Source organism: Scyliorhinus canicula, chromosome 23, assembly GCF_902713615.1.
Source record: "Scyliorhinus canicula chromosome 23, sScyCan1.1, whole genome shotgun sequence".
Taxonomy (NCBI): Eukaryota; Metazoa; Chordata; class Chondrichthyes; order Carcharhiniformes; family Scyliorhinidae; genus Scyliorhinus; species Scyliorhinus canicula.
The window spans coordinates 1,542,713-1,562,351 of NC_052168.1; the positions used below are offsets into that span (position 1 = coordinate 1,542,713).

General features: G+C 42.0%; 1 protein-coding gene across 12 annotated transcripts in view; it reads left to right on the forward strand.

Annotated features, from left to right (window-relative positions):
• Nucleotides 1–19,639, forward strand: part of LOC119956312 (RNA binding protein fox-1 homolog 1-like) — a 229,362-nt gene that overhangs the window by 171,183 nt on the left and 38,540 nt on the right. For all 12 annotated transcript variants that reach the window (XR_005458619.1, XR_005458621.1, XR_005458620.1 and 9 more), the window contains one exon: nucleotides 15,064–15,156. Coding sequence is in view for 9 of the 12 variants with exons in the window: in XM_038783414.1 (XP_038639342.1) it covers nucleotides 15,064–15,156 (93 nt within the window). In the remaining 3 variants the exon portion in view is untranslated. The remainder of the gene's footprint in view (nucleotides 1–15,063; nucleotides 15,157–19,639) is intronic.

The window sequence follows — 19,639 nt, forward strand, 5'->3', positions numbered from 1 at the left end:
TTGATGCTGGGAATCAGTCTTCTATTCCTAAACCTGTCTGCTTTTTCAGTTGAATACATTCCTGGCTGATGGTCACTAAAGTTGGAAAATGTTGCTGGTCTGGAATTGTTTTTTTAGTTACATATTAAGTATAAAAGACAAATATTTTTTGAAGGCTGTTTATTGACTTTTCAATTCGGCTATTCTAGTGATAATCCTTTCCTCAACAATGCCATTGTGGATTATTTTGTTCATCTCTCCTCCTCCCTGTCTGTGCCTGTTTTTAAATTATACACCACCCCAATGTCAAGTTTCTGGTGTTAGTTTAACTCTCACTTTCATCTGCAACAAATGTTAAAAAGAAATGTCCAAGGCAATTCTTTCTGTTTATTGTTTCAGAGGTTGTTGGTAAGCTTTTTAATCACCTGAGCTGCTGGTTAAAACTATTGTTCAGAGGGAGAAAAAGATCTGATAATCAAGAAAGAACATGGCCATTGCCACATGATCAATGCACCCTCTAAATTTTCTTTATTAAACATGGCCTGTTTATTTCGTTACACAGAACCATTAAATTCTTTAGGCAGTCACTCGGGTACAGCTTAGTGTGCTTTGCAGGAATTTTTACTATTCACCTTGTGTATTTTTGAGTATTAATTGACCCATATTAATTAAATAAATAAGATGCTGCACTGTGTTCGTGCTTGCGTATTTTTTTGCCAAACTCAGTTGTCACCTTTGTGACCTTGTGTTTCTGCTCACGGATCTTTCCTGGTGTTGAGGGAAATGCTACACCAGCCAGCAATGTGATAATAAACTCAACATGGATCTGGGAACGCCACAGGCAGGTCTTGGAATAAATGTTGAGCTGGCTATCACTGGCTGCTGTGGAATTTTCCTCAACACCCCCAGGGTGCACAGTGGTTAGCACTGCTGCCTCATGGCGTCAGGGATCCGGCTTCAATTTTTGCCATTTGGTGACAGTGTGGAGTTGACATGTTCTCCCCGTGTCCGTCTGGGTTTCCTCCGGGTGCTCCAGTTTCCTCCCAGAGTCCAAAGATATGCAGGTTGGGTGGGGTTACGGGGATAGGGTGGGGGTGTGGGCCTAGGTAGGATGCTCTTTCGGAGGCTCTTTCGGTGCAGACTCAATGGGCTGAATGGCCTCCTTCTGCACTGTAAGGATTCTATGGACCAGTAAAGATCCGTGACCATTGCTGATTGTCATTAAAAACCCATCTGGTTCACAGATGTCCTTTAGGGAAGGAAATCTGCCGTCCTTACCCGGGCTGGCCCACATCCAGCGATGCAGTTGACTCTTAACTGCCCCACTGAACTAGCCGAGCTAGCCATTCAGTTCAAGAGCAATTAGGAATGGGCAACAAATGCTCGCCCAGCCATCAATGCCAAACAAAGATCCCAGGAGCAAATTTTTAAAAAATTTAATTATGTCTCCATTTTTAACAAAAATCAGCAGAGCCAGCTTATCTTTTCAATTAGGGAATCACACATCTCCATCAGGATCATTGCAGGGCATCAATATAAAGGATAGCAGCAGGCAAGGATTGCAGATTCCCAGATGTTCTTATAAGAATGTGATGGCCTAGACAGAGAAAGAGTTACCTCGAAGAAAGCTGGGTCAAAGATTGTGGCAATTTCTGTGGGCTGAATTTCAATCATCCCAACATGAATTTGGCACCAAGTCAAGGGGTTTGCCAGGCGTCAGCGATGATGGTGTCGCCAAACAGTGCCAGCAGCAACTCGCATTGAATACTTCTTACACATAAAATCAGAAAGTAAAACGCACTTGTTATCCTTTGCTTTTTAAATAAATTTTACAGAGCAAAGTAAAGATTGGGACATGCATATTAGGAGCTGAAATATCAAATTTTAAAAATTATTATATTTGTAAAAATATTTATCAGAATGGTGGTCAGCATCAATGCTTCACAGCTCCAGGGTCCCAGGTTCGATTCCCGGCTGGGTCACTGTCTGTGCGGAGTCTGCACGTCCTCCCCGTGTGTGCGTGGGTTTCCTCCGGGTGCTCCGGTTTCCTCCCACAGTCCAAAGATGTGCGGGTTAGGTGGATTGGCCAGGCTAAATTGCCCTTAGTGTCCTAAAAAATAAGGTTAATGGGGGTTGTTGGGTTACTGGCATAGGGTGGATACGTGGGCTAGAGTAGGGTGATCATTGCTCGGCACAACATCGAGGGCCGAAGGGCCTGTTCTGTGCTGTACTGTTCTAATTCTAAAAATGGAAAGATTTGATATTCTACAAATATAAAATTAATTTTCTAGGGCTAGAGATCTCTTTTAACAGCTCACTATATAAAACCCCAGTTACACGCAATTAACAGCAGCTTGTAAAATGATTTAATAGCATAAAAGGGAAGGTCGTCTCAGTTTGGTGATTTCTAGTTGATTACTGTATGTGAGGCCTAACTGCCGATCCACTGGGGCAGTAGGGAATCACTGATACCAACTTCTAAATTTCTGCTTTTAACTTGTGCCTGTGCGGACACCAGAAGTTGCTGTTGGTTTCACAGCGTAATTGCAGCAAATGCTGACAGTTTTGCTGTCGTTACAACCGGTCACTAGTGCCTTGAACTAGCTATTCACATGGATTGTCTTAAGATGCCACATCTGAACACTATCCAGTAACGCCAACAGAAAGTAGGTATGTAGGTATTGAGTGAAACAGGCTTGGACTTGACTGTATGTACCTCATAACCCATTAGCTTGTTGGTACCTACTACCTGGGCGCACACCTGAACAAGGTACTTTACTGTGTCCAGCACACACACAACAGCAGGACAGCGAGAGTAGCAAATTCAGAAAAGGGAAAAGAAATAGCGCACGGCAATAGTCAGTAGAAGAATATTTAATGTATTAAGTTTGTATTTGGGAATTGGACATTTCTTTTTAATATTTTTGTGATCTATTAAAGCTTTCAAAGAGCCTTGCAAAGTTATTTTTTGTGAGGAGGAGGAGAGGTGACTGCTTGTAGTTTTACTTACTGTGGTATGACGATTTCTGACTTATGAAAAATATTTGTGTATATTGGCTGTCATTATTGCTGCTTTTTAGAATAAGTTTTTAAAGAGAAGGTTTTCCTTTTTGTTGTCCTGTACAGCAAGTTCAAAAAACATTTAAAGACAAGTTCGCTACTCAGGGAGTTCTGGGATATGGGTAGGTGCTGATAATTAATAAATGCTGGACTCCTGATCTGCCTTCTCCCATCCACCCAGCTGGAATCATTCTTGTAGATCTTCTGGTGTTGGGCTCAAGTGGCTTGATATTGCTTTCATACTCATCTTCTACCTGAGCAAGCGGTGCTGTACAACTGGTGAATTAAAACAGATTATGAGTTTGCAAAAACCAGTTTGTGAGTTTTAAAGAATAGGAAAAGTTCTTCCCGTCGCTAATTGACACCTGCCCATTTGGGGCGCTCCTTTTCTCTTCAGCATTTTGTGACTTGTGTGCAGGACGGGTTACGGACATTGCAGAGATGTCAACAGTCTGTGGTTTGACCCAGCTGAATTGAATCAAAGCAAACCCGAGAAGTAGCAGTTTTGTAGGTCTTTGAGTCAGGGAGGAGAGTTAAGTATCAGGACTCTTGAGGCTAGAAGATCAGCGGTGAACCACACTCCCTCTGGACATTCATCTCCCTTTCTGATTTTGTACAAATCACTGAGTCCTCCTTGATTAAAGCAACTGTACAGGGCAGGGAAATGGGACATTGCCTCTTTAAAACAAAACAGATTTGAAATATATTTTAAAGTTTAATCTTTACTGTTTCTATCTTTATGGTGGGTGGGAGGGTGTACAAGTAGCAATGAAGTCGGAATGTGATTTGATTGGTTATGTTTGTTTTTCCAGAAATACAGGGGACCAATCGCCACACAGTTTTGTGATGTTTTATATGATTAACTGTCTCACTAAAACCACTTCATGCTAAAAAGGGTTAGGAAAAACAAGTTCTTTTAAATCCTTTCCTTTTAATTTTATGACTAATGAAGCAACGTTTTTAATACTGAGACATAAACATTTCTGCTGACAGATCTGTCCTGGTTCTCCTCATCCCCACACCTTTTGCTTTTAATCGTGAATTTCACAGCTGTCTTTGCTTAGTTGCTATTCTGTACAATGAGCCCTTGGAGTCAACCACAGATATCCAGATCAGGGAGACACACTATGCATTGGTGTGCTTGTTGTTTATGGCATCTGTGAGGTCATTGCTAACTGTATTGAAACTGCTCTGATTGGGAGAAATCAAGCTGAATTGATGATTGGGAGTGGCTTGCAAGAATATCCAGGGAGCCTCAGTCTGGATATAACTGCTAGAATGGACACCAAAGTGACATTTAAGCTAAATGGTGGTCAGTGAACTACTTCAACGAAAAATATTTGGGAAATTAATGTTCATTCTTCTGAATTTAGTTTTCATTGGCAATTTTAATTCCCCCTTTTATTGAAACTATTGCTACCTTGCTGAGTAATGGTTGCGAGGATACCGTCCAGCAGTTCATTTTAAGTACTGTTAATTTCTATTTACCTTTAGGCAACTATTTAAAACTATTTGACTCAAGTGCTCAAACCATCGCCTGGTTTGATTATGCTTAGATTTTTTTTGTTTTATAAATTTAGCGTACCCAATTATTTTTTCCAATTCAGGAGCAATTTAGTGTGGCCAATCCACCTATCCTGCACATCTTTGGGTTGTGGGGGTGAGACCCAAGCAGACACGGGGAGAATGTGCAAACTCCACACGGACAGTAACCCAGGGCCGGGATTTGAATCCGGGTCCTCAGTGCCGTGAGGCAGCAATGCTAACCACTGTGCCACCGTGCTGTCCTTGTTTAGATTTTAACATTTTTGAGAAACAAGGTTACTATTGGTAACTGTGCCATTAATTTAACTTAGCAAAAATGAATCAGTAGCTTCCATTGATTTCAGATAAAGACATGGCCATAATTCGAAAAGATCCCATGCCAGTACCAGAACTGTGCTCAAGTTGGTTGATATCACCAGGGGGGCAATGACTGTGTCCCATATGGGGAGGGGGAGGACATTTCCTATGGTTCCAGCTCCTGATCACTATCCAATTTTCACAGTAGGGCATCTGATGAGGACACATTCAGATTTGACTGCAATGCTTTAAAGATCTAATAATTTGCCAAAACTATCTGCCTGGGCTGTTGTACAAAGAATAGTCATATGGCCAAGGTGTCTGAAGGCAACCCATGCCCATGGAACCATACTAAGGCAATCAGCATTGCTTGTAGACAAGAAATTTGAAAAAACAAAATAAATTAGGATCAAGCCTAGTAGAATAATGATAGGACACTTTGCAATGCTGGAGTTCTCCTGTGGTAACATGTTAAGGAAGATCTTGCACGACTGCTGAAATGTTTGTCATGTAAACGGTAGACCACCAGATCAGCAGCTTCGTTTATCTAAAATAGATCATTATCTCCTCTGATATTTGTAATGTTTTTCTCTGAAAATCACAGCTATTTCAGTTGAAGATGAAAATTTTTTAATGGAAATTTATGAAAGCGTAGGACAATTGTCAAAAAAGCAATGAGAAATAATTTGCCTAATTTTTATCCAGTCTATTGGTAATTCAGAACTTGAATATTGCTGAAAAGAGAGTCATGATGCCAAAGCTTTTTGTCCTGCACTCATTAGGGAAAACAATAAACCAATCATTGGGATGTATGTCCTATGTACTTGGCATCACAAGCCTGACTCAGGAATAGAGTACATCAAAGGTATCCTGACTATCCTAATCAGATTATTGGCTGCTGCTTTTGGACCTGAAGAGTGCCTGGTCTCTACCTCAAATTATCTTCAAATGGGAACGTTTCTCAAAAGTTTGTCGTTCCATCCTGCTGCAATGCAGTAGCAATACAAGTGGTATTTTCCACTAACAGTTTACTGCCGTCAGTCTACAAAGGCTTTCTGCCTTTCTGAGTAACACCCTGTATTAATTTCAGTGTCCATGTTTTCCTCCAGCTGTTCGTAATAAGCAGAGTCTAGACCACACTCGACCAACCCACACTTGTAAAACACAAAACGAAATATTTGATGTTAGGTGTGATTTTGCAATTGGGCAGCACATGCTGAGCAATCTTGAGTGCGCAAATTGCTACATTAACAACCAATTTAAGATTGCAGAACAGTTCATAACTTGGCTCATTTGCACTCGCTAGAAGCGACATACATTTGTACACAGGGACTCATTGTCTGCAAACAAAAGGAGAATGTTCAAGCTTTGCACCTTTTACCCAGGAGCTTTCTCCACATCTTGGCCAATCAGAGACTTGCCAACAAATCAGCATCTCCTGTTGTGATCGTTTGAAATTTGACATTCTTGTCTTTTTCCTGATAAGTTAAAGACTAAAAGTTTCAGCACCATGTATTTCTTTTCAGTGATGTTTTAATTCAATAAATCGGGTTTAGTATAACCCTCCAGCATAAATGAAAGTTAGCACTATCAGTTGCATTATAAAATATATAAAACTCTGATTAAGTCAACCCTGGATCAGACAATTTCTTTGCTCTCTTGATTGGAGGACTCTGTTTCATTCAAGTGCTGTACCAGATGAATGGAGTGAATTGGATTATCCTGTAGCCAGTGGTCCTCTTTGGCCCAGATATTGGTGCTTGGCTTTCTCTGACTGGGCCTGGTCTGCTGAATGGCCCACAGCTCTGGAGATCAGGCAGAGCATGGGGATTACAAATTGGATAATGCTTTGACTTGATAACTAGCAGATTCTATAAAATGGTCTGTAGTTAATGGAGCAAAGACTTTTTAGCATCATCTGTGGAGTCTGAGGTCAGTGGAACTGATTCTTGCAAACAGCTTCAAGTCATTTACAGAGATGAATAAGGTTGTAGATGAAAATCCTCTAACGCAGCATGAAAACAACTACCCTCGACCAATCACTTCAAGCATGATTGTTTTTGCTGCTGAAACTGTGTTTATTATGTGCACTGTGGTATATTGGGGATATAGTGCATGTATTCTTATGGGTTAAATTGTGTTTTCTGTCTATGAACACATATAGGAGTATCGCCTTTTTTTTATTTATTGTTTTTATATTTGTATCTAGTAACATTTATTTATCATTCTTCTGCAGGGGTTGTTGATCTACTTTTTGACACTGCTCATCTGTTGCTTGTATTTATTGCAGTTCTGAGGCCAGATTACAACAAGAAGTTACTTGGGCTACCTCTGCTGCACCTTCCTACAATTATTCACCACTAACTTGCAAACACTTAGGTTAAACATCCTTGTTAGGGCCCCAGCTCCAAACAAAATTAGTGTATGTTAAATAATCAATGAGTTGGATATGAATGGAGTAGGCTTCAGGGTCCACATCATGTTCCAAGCTGGCTGCATCAACCTTTGTGCGTGCTAAGTTGAGGGGTGGTAATTTGGGCAATGGTTAGATCTGAATTAGCTAAATTCCCGCCAACTGCTCAAAATGGAGTTCTTTAATGACTGCTGATGCGGGCAGTGGGTGGGGGGATGGAATTCCTCCAGTTTAATTTCTGGAGTGGGGGTGAGTTTTTCTTTCTCAGTCTGCATGTCCTCCTTTCCATCCTCGGGCATCTCAAAAGCATTATACAGCCAATGAATTCTAGTCAATTTATGCACAGGAAGGTCTCACAAATGGTAATGCGATAAATGATCAGTGGCCCACCCTTGGCAGTACAGGGTGAGGGATTGATGTAGGACAGAACATCAGGAGAACTTCCCTCTTTACTTTGAATATCCATAGAATCATAGATTTCATAGAATTTACAGTGCAGAAGGAGGCCATTCGGCCCATTGAGTCTGCACCGGCTCTTGGGAAGAGCACCCTACCCAAGGTCAACACCTCCACCCTATCCCCATAACCCAGTAACCCCACCCAACACTAAGGGCAATTTTGGACACTAAGGGCAATTTATCACGGCCAATCCACCTAACCTGCACATCTTTGTGACTGTGGGAGGAAACCGGAGCACCCGGAGGAAACCCACGCACACACGGGGAGGATGTGCAGACTCTGCACAGACAGTGACCCAAGCCGGAATCGAACCTGGGACCTTCGAGCTATGAAGCAATTGTGCTATCCACAATGCTACCGTGCTGCCCTTATCATAGAAGGATTATCCTCTTCACACTTCAAAATGCTTCTTGTGTCATTGCAAACACATCTGTACACAAATCTAGGTCACTAATAAACATCTAGAAAAGAATTGGATCAAATACCAACCTCTGGGTGACCCCACTATATACCTCCTTTAGCCCCAAACCAACCCTTTACCACCCTCTCACTCAGTCAAATTTGTACCCATGCTGCCACTGTGCATGTATTCCACGATCTTTAACTTCACTGACAAGCCTGTTATGCGGCACTTTACCGAACGCCTTTTGGGAGTCCATGGGCACCACATCCACTGTTACCTTTGTCACCTCTCTCTCTTACCTCCATTTAATTGAACACAATTTTCCTTTCACAAATCTGGGCTAGCTTTCCTTAAATAATTCACATTTATCCAAGTGGTATGTCAGCCAGACTTGCTGAAGCCTTTTTAATCAATATTTAACCCATTCAGTGTCACAACTATCTCCTTTATTCTTCAGCAGCATCTTCTTTCTTGGTAAAGACAAATGTAAAATATTAATTTAGTAGTTCAGTTTTACTCTCTGCCTCCATGCTTAGAGGGGCTGGTTTAGCTCACAAGGCTAAATCGCTGGCTTTTAAAGCAGACCAAGCAAGCCAGCAGCACGGTTCGATTCCCGTACCAGCCTCCCCAGACAGGCGCCGGAATGTGGCGACTAGGGGCTTTTCACAGTAACTTCATTGAAGCCTACTCGTGACAATAAGCGATTTTCATTTCATTTAGATCCCTTTTTGCTTCCTAATCAGCCCTTGTCCTCCCTTTTACAATTTATATATCTATGGATGACCTTTGGATACCCTTTCATGATAGCTCCCAGTCTCTTATACTCTCTATTTGCAGCTCTTTTTTTTTTTGCTTTGTCTGTGAACCTTCAGTACTTGGCTTGGTTATCACTTGTATTATCAATCCAATATCTGTCATAAACAGCCTTTTTCTCCTTCATCTTAATCTCTTATCTCTTTTGTCATCCAGTGAGCTCTACTTTGGTTGTCCAACATTTCCTGCTGATGGGAATACATCTTGACTGTACCAGAACATCTCCACCACCACAGTCCATTATCATTACAGTTGTCTGCTAATCTTTGATTCCAGTTAACCTGGGCCAGATCTGTTCTCACCCCATTGAAACCACTATTAAGAATTTGCATTTTGGATTTGCTCCTCTTCATAGTTCCTTGCAAATTTGGTCCTCTCTATCTTTTTCTCTAGTTGGTAACCTACAGGATATACCCAATACTGTAATGATGTCCCTAATACTGCCCCATCCTACTTTCTTTCTTTCCTTGCCTAACTTGCTTGAACTCTAAAATGTTTAATACACAGTTTTTCCCTTTTTTGATTCAGGTCTCCATTAATAATAATCTTTATTAGTGTCACAAGTAGGCTGACATTAACACTGCAATGAAGTTACTGTGAAAATCCCCTAGTCGCCACATTCGGGCGCCTGTTCGGGTACACAGAGGGAGAATTCAGAATGTCCAATTCACCGAACAAGCACGTCACCACATTCATTGTGAGCAGATTCGAGGACAGGAGCTGGGATGTCTTGCTGCAATTACACAGGGCCTTGGTGAGGCCAAACCTGGAGGATTGTGAGCAGTTTTGGTCTCCTTATCTGAGGAAGGATGTTCTAGCTATGGAGGGAGTGACTCCTGCGACGGCAGGACTGGCGTATGAGGAGAGATTGAATCAGTTAGGATTGTATTTGCTGGAGTTCTGAAGAATGAGAGGGGATCTCATAGAAACAAATAAAATTCAAACGGGACTGGACAGGGTAGATACAGGAAGGATGTTCCCGATGGTGGGTGTGTCCAGAACCGGGGGTCACAGTCTGAGGATACGGGGTAGACCTTTTAAGACAGAGATGAGGAGAAATTTCTTCACCCAGAGAGTGGTCGGCCTGTGGAATTTGTTACCACAGGAAATAGTTGAGTCTAAATCATTGTATCGTTTCAAGAAGCAGTTAGATATGGCACTTAGGGCAAAGGCGAAAGGGATCAATAGATATGGGGGAAAGCAGGATTTTAAAAAAAAATTTAGATAGAAATTTAGATCACCCAATTCATTTTTTCCAATTAAGGGGCAATTTAGCGTGGCCAGTCCACCTAGCCTGCACATCTTTGGGTTGTGGGGATGAAACCCACACAGACACGGGGAGAATGTGCAAACTCCACACGGACAGTGACCCAGAGCCGGGATTGAACCTGGGACCTCAGCGACGTGAGGCAACAGTAGTAACCACTGCGCCATCGTGCCACCCTGGGGGAAAGTGGGATTAGACTATTGTGTTGATGATCAGCCATGATCATAATGAATGGCTGAATTGGCTTCTTCCTGCTTCTATTTCTATATTTCCACAACATCATATTCCCATTTAGCCTGCTGCACCTGCAGCTCACCAATCCTATTTACCCCATTCCTTGCATTCACATAGTTGCACTGTAAACCCAATTTAGTCCTTATTGCATTCCTCTTAATTCTGACCCCACTACTCTAGAGCTAACCGTCTCTTAAATTTGTTGTGCTCCATGTTTTTACTCCCTAATGTTACATTCTGGTTCCCATACCCTGCCAACTTGGTTTAAACCCTTCCCCGTAGCACGAGTAAATGGCCATGCAAGGACAATGGTCCCGGTTCTGTTGAGGTTAACCCATTCGCCCTGTACAGGTTCCACCTCTCCCAGAAGCAATCCCAGTGTCCCAGGAATGTAAAGCGCTCCCACCTGCACCATCATGCCAGGCACACATTCATCTGCTCTGTTCTCTTATTTCTACACTCACCAGCACTTGGCACAGGAACTAACCTGGAGATTACTGCCTTTAACTTGGAACTAACTTCACTGTCGCTACGTCAAAGTTCTGGAACTCCCTCCTAAACAGCTCTGTGGGTGTATCTACACCTCATAGTCTGTAGCGGTTTAAGAAGGTGACTCACCACCACCTTTGTGAGTGTAATTAGCGATGGGAAATGCTGGCCTAGCCAGCGATACTCATGTCCCATGAAAGAATTTTTGATAAATATCCTGTTTGCCAGGTTCATTCCTGGCTCCTTAAACTCTGTTTGTTGGACCTCATTCCTCTTTCAATGCTGTTGGTTCCACGACCTGTGGTTGTTTAGCCTCCCACCTCGGAGTCCCATGTTGCTGCTCAGTGATAGCCTTGACCCTGGCACCAGGCAGGCGGCAGCACCTGTCTATTCCCCTGACCACAGAATCTCTTATCGCTGCTTCCCCAGTCTTCCTCGTGTCCCCTTGCACAGCGCAGTCCGACATCACGCTGTGGCCTTAGCTCTGGCTGAACCTCCTAGAGGAACCAGAACTGGCATAGGTATTTCGAACAAAATAAATTTCCTTGAGTTCCTATATGGAACAGGATATGCATTGAACGGGACTGACATACTGACTTCACAGAAATAAACTTAAGAAATATACTTAACCAGCCACTCGCCAATCGGGTAACTCCCGCTGTGCTAATGCCACTTTAATTTACAGGGAGATTAATTTAAATGAAAATTAAGATTTACTTAGATTTAAACCCACTTAAATATACCACTTTAAAACTTACAAACTTAAAAACCTATTAGGCAATTATCCACTTCCTTCAGGTAGAGAAATGAAGGGAATGTTAATGCTCACTCCCAATCACCTGCCCTGTGACGCCATGCCTTGATTATTTTTAACTAGATATACACTGTCTGTCCTGCTGCTACTTGGCTCTGCAATGTATTGAGACAATTTCTGATCTGAGTACTTTCATCACCAGAGGTTTACTTTGATGTATGAACAGAATATGGTCAGTTATCAAGGTTGAGGATAATTTGTGGCCTTGTATTTGGACACAGCGGTAGTTCTGCAGTATTATGGTGTCCAACGTGATAATCTGCATTGGTGATATCGTAGACAGCAGGTACCCCATCCCCCTGCCACCACCAACACGTTACATATGAAGAGGGTGAACCCAGGCCCTCGAGCTGTCCAAGGAGTCAGGGTCATCTTCCTCTTGACTGATTTAATGGGCCCATTCAGCTAAAGAGAAACCAAGGGTGTGGCTGGAACAGTTAAAACGAAGGTACCGTCACGATAAAAAGGGTTTCAGTATGGAGTCTGCACAATGCAAGAGAAAGTAGATTAATATGACCAAATACAAATAATGTTTACTATATTGCACTTCTGCAATAAAACAGAAGTTGTGAATTGAGTTTCATTTTTAAATTCTGGATTTTAAAAATCTGAATACTTGTTAAAGAATGTTGTGAGACAGCAAGTCACTGACAAAACATAACATGGGACTTGCACTGAGACGCATTCATTCTCAATTGAAGTAAAAATAAATGTAACTGTCCAGTTGTCTTTAATTTTTTATATTACCATTAACCAGGTCTCTGGGTATTGTTAAAAGGACAACTATTTTATTTAATAATAATCTTTATTAGTGTCACTGGCTTACATTAACACTGCAATGAAGTTACTGTGGAAAGCCCCTAGTCACCACATTGTGGTGCCTGTTCGGGTACACAGAGGGAGAATTCCGAATGTCCAATTCACTGAACAGCACATCTTTCAGGACTTGTGGGAGGAAACCGGAGCACCCGGAGGAATCCCACGCAGACACTGGGAGAACGTGCAGACTCAGCGCAGAGAATGACCCATGCCGGGAATCCAACCTGGGACCTTGGCCTGTGAAGCAGCAGTGCTAACCACTGTGCTACCGTGTCGCCCTATAATTATCTTTATTGAGTTAGGGAATGATTCTGTTTGGAATTTAGTTTTTAAGGTTTTTTTTTCCACTGGTCTATTTCTTTGGATACTCACAGGTACAATGCTGGTTAAATGCAGAGTAAAATTGCTCATATAGTGTTTGAGCTGTACACCTCAAACCCACCTTGTATTTTAAAACGTTCCTCTTGCTTCAACGTTTCCCATTGGAAGAGCAACTGGTACTACTTCATTGTGACATTTCCATTTTCTATACTCACCATCATCGTGACCTTGCTGAGTACACAGAATGATTAGTTAATGCTGAATTACATTTCATTTGTACTGTGGACTTTTGCCCATTAGGAGCCAAGTTGTGAGTGCCAAAATTAATTTCTCTTGGGGCCGTTCTAGCTGTGAGAGGAGGCTTTCATGCCATCTGTCTGTGCTGGCTGGAACCCAGGATTCCGAGGTGAAAAGGACAGTGTTCTGACTGTGCCACCCATTGCCCAAATCAGACACCGCTTACAGTGTAACTCCTGCTGGGCCTTGAGTTCTGTCATTGGACCGTTCCCTGTAAGATATGCTGTGGTTTGGAGAGTCCAGGGATTGAGTGTATTAGAAATTCTGTTTATTGGAATAGTTTGGGGTGGAATAACTTCCACATGTTCATGTGGTAAATTATTGAAGCTCGGATAGTCCTTGGCTTTGCTGACAAACATCTCACCACTAACTGATTGCATCATCACAGTATCTCCACAGCAGCCCTTTCACATCATCAAAAATATCATTAATTATCTCACATATTCTGAATATTTACAGCCTGAGGTTTAGTTCTGTTGAGACTTTCTGGGTTTGTTTATTTTTTTTCTAACTTTAATGTGGCCAGTGGAAAACTGACTCCTTTTGCAGTCTGCTCTGTGACAGCTGTAAGTTGTCTCTTTGCACAAACGTTTAATTGAATTTATTTTTAAAATAAATTTAGAGTACCCAATTATTTTTTCCAATTAAGGGGCAATTTAGAGTGGCCAATCTACCTACCCTGCACATCTTTGGGTTGTGGGGGTGAAACCCACGCAGACATGGGGAGAATGTGCAAACTCCACACAGACAGTGACCCAGGGTCGGGATTCGAACCCGGGTCCTCAGCACCGTAGGCAGCAATGCTAACCACTGTGCCACCGTGCTGCCCCATGTTTCATTGAACTAACAGCATTATTCCAGGCATCAAGATTGACATGAAAATAGGGAATTACATTTAGAAAGAAGGCAGGGGAGATGCTTATAGTTAATTGATGAAATATTTTGATTTCTCATTATTATAATTTCATTATCACAAAAGAGTCAGTTCCTTTGGAACACTTGCTGTGTTTTGCACTTTTCAGTTTTTTCCTACCCATCTTTGCTAAAGGAACCATTCATAACTGGTGTGTGATTACACAATCTCTGGCAATTATCTAATACTTGTCCAAGATACTAGTCATTTTGTGTTGCCAAGCTAATTATTGGGAAGTTGCAACTGAGCTTTCCTGTGTACAGCAGCAGTCACTGGATAACTATCAGAAGCAGGACTCTGACTCTAACCCCTGCCTAGCCAATGCAGCTTTTAAATAAAATAGCTGTTTATCATCCACCAAAGCTCCACCTGTTGTAGTAACTAATGCCCTGAGTCCTCGGGGATCATGGTATGTGGCCCAGCTGACAAGAACAGCTCACCAAGCTTGTCAGACTGAGGTCCGCAGGCAGCCGAATTTGTTAAACGAGTATTCATGACTACTTTGGTGAACTGGACATTTAGCAAACCTTTATCTCCACCGAATGTGTGCTTTGGGACACAATAGCAATAAACCAGTGTCTGAAGTGGCCAAGAAGAGTAAATGCCAGTTATAGTGCTGGGGAACACCTTGCAAAAAGAATAGTAACAGTCTACTGACCTTGTGTGCTTTCAGAGATTCTGTACCTTGCTCTTTGCTGCTTTCATCCATCCCCTTCTTCCTACTCCCAAAAAGCTGTCCCCAACCTCCCAATGACTAATGAGCAGCCCAAGTAACGAGTACAGTTTGGTTTGGCCTCGCCGCTTACTTTTTTTAATTTTTTAATTTTCCAAGAAACATGCATGAGGATGAGAGAGAAAAGTATTGCTGATTGTGGTCATGTACTTGTTCTATTTATAATGATGTGCATGTTGTTCTCCCCCCTTCTCCCGCCGCATGCAGGGATTCGGGTTCGTAACTTTCGAATCTAGTGCTGATGCCGACAGGGCGAGGGAGAAATTACACGGCACGGTGGTTGAGGGCCGTAAAATAGAGGTGCATGTCTTAAAAAAAATTGTTTCCTTCTATACATTTATTTTCAATGTCTTGCCTCAACCTTTTATTTTCTACACTGGTTGTTCGATGGTCATCATATGTGCGTCATTGTTCTAACTACCCCCTTACCCCAATCTCTTTCTTGCACTCTTTAATTTACACAGTAATTCCTCCAGCCTTGCTGACCAGAATTCTGTTTGTGTCGTTTTATTTATTCTTTTGGCCTCTTGTTGTGCAAGGCTCCTCTTCTATTTTGTTTATGCAATGAGAATGTCCAGTTTTACCTCTGTGTCTTTCAAAGTAGGGTGCAAGTAGGTTCCCCATTGTTTTATGAGGTATAACCACCGCAACACACACAGAAGTGAGTCAGTTTTCTTCAATGCAGTGCTGAGGGGCGAATCCATCAGCGGAGCTAACCTTTCCTCTTGGGAACAAGAGGTCCTGTACAGTTTCTTTGGACTGCCTTTCCGAGCAGCTGCAGATAGCCTGAGATCAAAACTACTAAAATGTTCACTGCTAAATTAAATCTGCTCAATAATTATTAAAAAGTGAATAATTAAAGAAAAAGTTGTATTAACATTATCACGACCCTCCCATTTAAAACATGCTTGTGTAAAAAAAAATCTAATTTATTGTTCCCTGGGCCTCGGGTCTATTGCGAACCAGTTATATCTGCAAATGGAGTATGCTTGTCCAAAGAGGCTCTGAAACCTTGTTTATCGTTTGTAATTTGGGGTAGAATTTTCTTAATTACAAATGAATTTTAGATCTCAGATTTCCTCCTCAGCTCTGCCTTGTATGCAGACTGGTCTTTATGAATCATTTAAAGCCTTTTGAGTAAGATGTTTGCATATTTTGCTTTTTTTTTTATATTTCCCTCCTCGATGGTGTAGCGTTTAGGGCCCTTCACTTGAGTCACAGTAACCATGGTAACTATACATGCTGGCGATGGTACGCAAGGGGGTAAGTGAACCAAGAAAAACAAAACAAACGAACACAAAAGCAAAAGGAAACCCATCTGCCATTTCACGTTTAACGCTACGAATGTGACTTGACTTGTTGTTTTCCCCCTTTCCAATGCTGTTTTTTGGTGCCGCCTGTACTGGATTGTACATATTTATTTCTTTGTTTTTTTTAAGCAGCCTGAGCTATATTTAGTAGTTGATTGATGGTGACTCCTACACATCTTACTCAGAGTTTTAACGACGGTTTTGCTGATTAATGCACCCTCTCTTTGTGTTTGTTTGTCCTTGTTCCCCCCTCTTCCCCTTTCCTTGTATGTCACGCCTGTGAATGGTTACTCTGTTTCTCTGGGATTGTGCCTCCTTTTCTATTGGCTCAATGTGTGGCTTCTCCAATGGTTCTTGGCCCTCCTTGGTGCTCATGTTGCACACTGCTGGAAAACTGACTTTTGCCCCTCACCTAATGTTTAAGATCCTTCACTACTATCTTTTATTTTAAATTTTTTAATGTTTTGTTTTGGCATGTTCCTTGTTTCATTGTTTTGTTCCATGGTTTTTAGATCTGTTTGTGTGTGGCCAAACAAAGGTAAACCATGTCTTTCTCAGGCTAATAGCTGCGTGGAGACTTGATGAGTGAGCGTATTTTGAAAAGTGTCCTGATTGAGTCTATTTCCAACAAAGCCCTGCTCAAAGACCACTCATTTGCAGTGACTTTTAATACAAAATTAAACTGCACCTTTTTCGCTTAACATAATTTTTATTCCAAGCTAAAATCATGGGAGAACATCTTTGGAAACAACACCAATTTTTTTCTCTATTTTGGACATATTCCTCAACTTAGAAGATGTTTTATTGGCTGATATTTTTCTAAATTCTCTCCTGCAGGTGCTGATTCATTCTGCCTTACTGTTCCAAGGTCACTATCAGCCCCCTAGTACCTCACCAAAGTGGCACTGTTCACCTGTAAGGCTAAAGTGTCATCAGATTGTTCAGTTGCAAAGAGACACCTGACATCCATGTGCACATGCTGCCAAGAAAAGTCACTGGATAGCAGCAGTGAGAAAAGATTGCCTGTTTCCCTCCCTCCCTCTTTTAAAAATAAATTTAGAGTACCCAATTATTTTTCCAATTAAGGGGCAATTTAGCGTGGCCAATCCACCTACCCTACACATCTTTGGGTTGTGGGGGTGAAACCCACGCAGACACGGGGAGAACATGCAAACTCCACACGGACAGTGACCCAGGGCCGGGATTCAAACCCAGGTCCTCAGCTCAGTAGGCAGCAATGCTAACCACTGTGCCACCGTGCTGCCCCTTTCCCTTCCTTCTTAAGCTCAGTGACATTGACACCAATTGCTGTGACCTTGCTGCCAAACTGGCCACGGTGGCCATTTTCCCGACCCCTAAAATGAACAAGGGACCTTCCTTCTCTACATGGATATGTACTATTTGCCCATTGAATCAGTTAAAGAGATTATTATTCAGGTTTTACTACTCTGTTTAAACGTAATTTATAAGCATTGAATGTTAGATTAATCCAGGTCAGGAGACAGATAAGATGGAATGAAGCACAAAGTGCTTCCTAACAACATGGGTTTCACTGCCAATGTGTGACAAGTGAGAATCTGGAGTGTAATGGTTGGAAGAAGTTGGTAGTAGCAACATCCAAGGGATAAGCCCCGAGACCATGTTAATAGTCAAACAGAATTCATCAGTTATCCCATAACTCTATATAATTGTGTCATTTATTTAAGGTGAAAGAGTAATCCAAGTCTTTTTTTATAAATTGAGTGCCCAATTATTTTGTTTTCCAATTAAGGGGCAATGTAGCGTGGCCAATCCACCTACCCTGCACACCTTTGGGTTGTGGGGGTGAAACCCACACAGACACGGGGAGAATGTGCAAACTCCACACGGACAGTGACCTAGAGCCGGGATCGAACCTGGGACCCTGGCGCCGCAGTCCCAGTGATAACCATTGCGCCACATGCTGACTAGAGTAATCCGAATTTAACCAGATGTGGGGAAACCAGGCTTTACCTGCTGTAGATTAGCACCATTCACCCCAAACTTCCCAAAATCTGGAAGCCAAGCAGATTTAACTTTTTTGAGAGCAAGTGCTGTTTAATAGCTGAATGGAAGAGCACCCTGTTCAAATATCATCTGTTTCTGATGCTTCTAATGCTAATCTGCGCTCAATAGAATTTTTTTAAAGTTCCTTGCATAGCTACAAATGACCAAACATGGATGGAATCAGTCTGTCCAGGACCCAACAGGATAAATGCAACTTTCAAATAATGCCATGTTTACTCATGACAGTTGTGAAATCCCTGACGATGACAAATCTGGACACATTTGAATTCATCACTGAGAACCAATTTAATTGTCTGCAATGGAAAATGTTGTATGCTCTGCTTGCTGTCGTTGTGCCACCCGGAAGTTTGTCCTGTGTGGAGCAAAAAGGCTTGAGGGAGTCAGCACATGTAGTGAATATGGCATGTGTAAATCTCGAGCAGTAAATAAAAAGGAACAGGCTCCTCAGTAACTTTGTCAACTCACTCAAACTTTCGTGGGATTAATCTGAAAAATGTGGCTCTCATAGAATCGTGTTCTGTTGGCTCTTCGATAAAAAGTTGTCCAATTAGCCGCACCCTGCTCTTTCTCCATTGCCCGACTAATTCTTCTCCTTCAAGTATTTAAAAAATAAATAAATTTAGAGTACCCAATTCTTTTTTTTTTTCCAATTAAGGGGCAATTTAGCGTGGCCAATCCACCTACCCTGCACACCTTTGGGTTGAGACCCACGCAGGCGGGGGAGATTGTGCAAACTCCACGCGGACAGTGACCCAGAGCCAGGATCGAACCTGGAACTCAGTGCCGTGGGCAGCAGTGCTAACCACTGCGTCACCGTGCTGCCCTGCTCATTCAAGTATTTATCCAATTTGAATCTCCTTCTGCCACTCTATCTGGCTTTGCATTCCAGATTATACAATTTACTGCGTTACAAAAAGTTATCTGGTCCCTCGTTCTTTTGCCACTGATCTTAAATCTCCATTCTCTGTTTACTATCCCCCCAACTAGTCTCTCCCTCTATTCTTAGCTAACCCCATACCATTTTGAATGACGCTATTAAATTTCCTTTTAACCTTCACTGCTCTTGAGGAAAATAGCCCGGTATCTCGAGTCTCTGCACATACTTGAAGTATTTCATCCCTAGCACCAGTAAATCTCCTTTGTACTCTCACCAAGTTCTTGACATCCTTCTTCAAAATTAGAGTCAACCCTCTGGCAAGCCTACCAGTGATTTATAAAAAATTAGAATTTCTTCCTTGCTCTTGTCTCCATGCCTTTATGTATAAAATCAAGGTTGTCTGGTGCTTTATTAAGAACTTGCCTTGCCCTCTTCAAAGACTTATGTATGTACATACCTAGCTCTGTCCCTTTAAAAATGTACAATTTAGATGTTTACAGCATAGAAACAGGCCCTTCGGCCCAGCTTGTCTATGTTGCCCAGTTTAAGA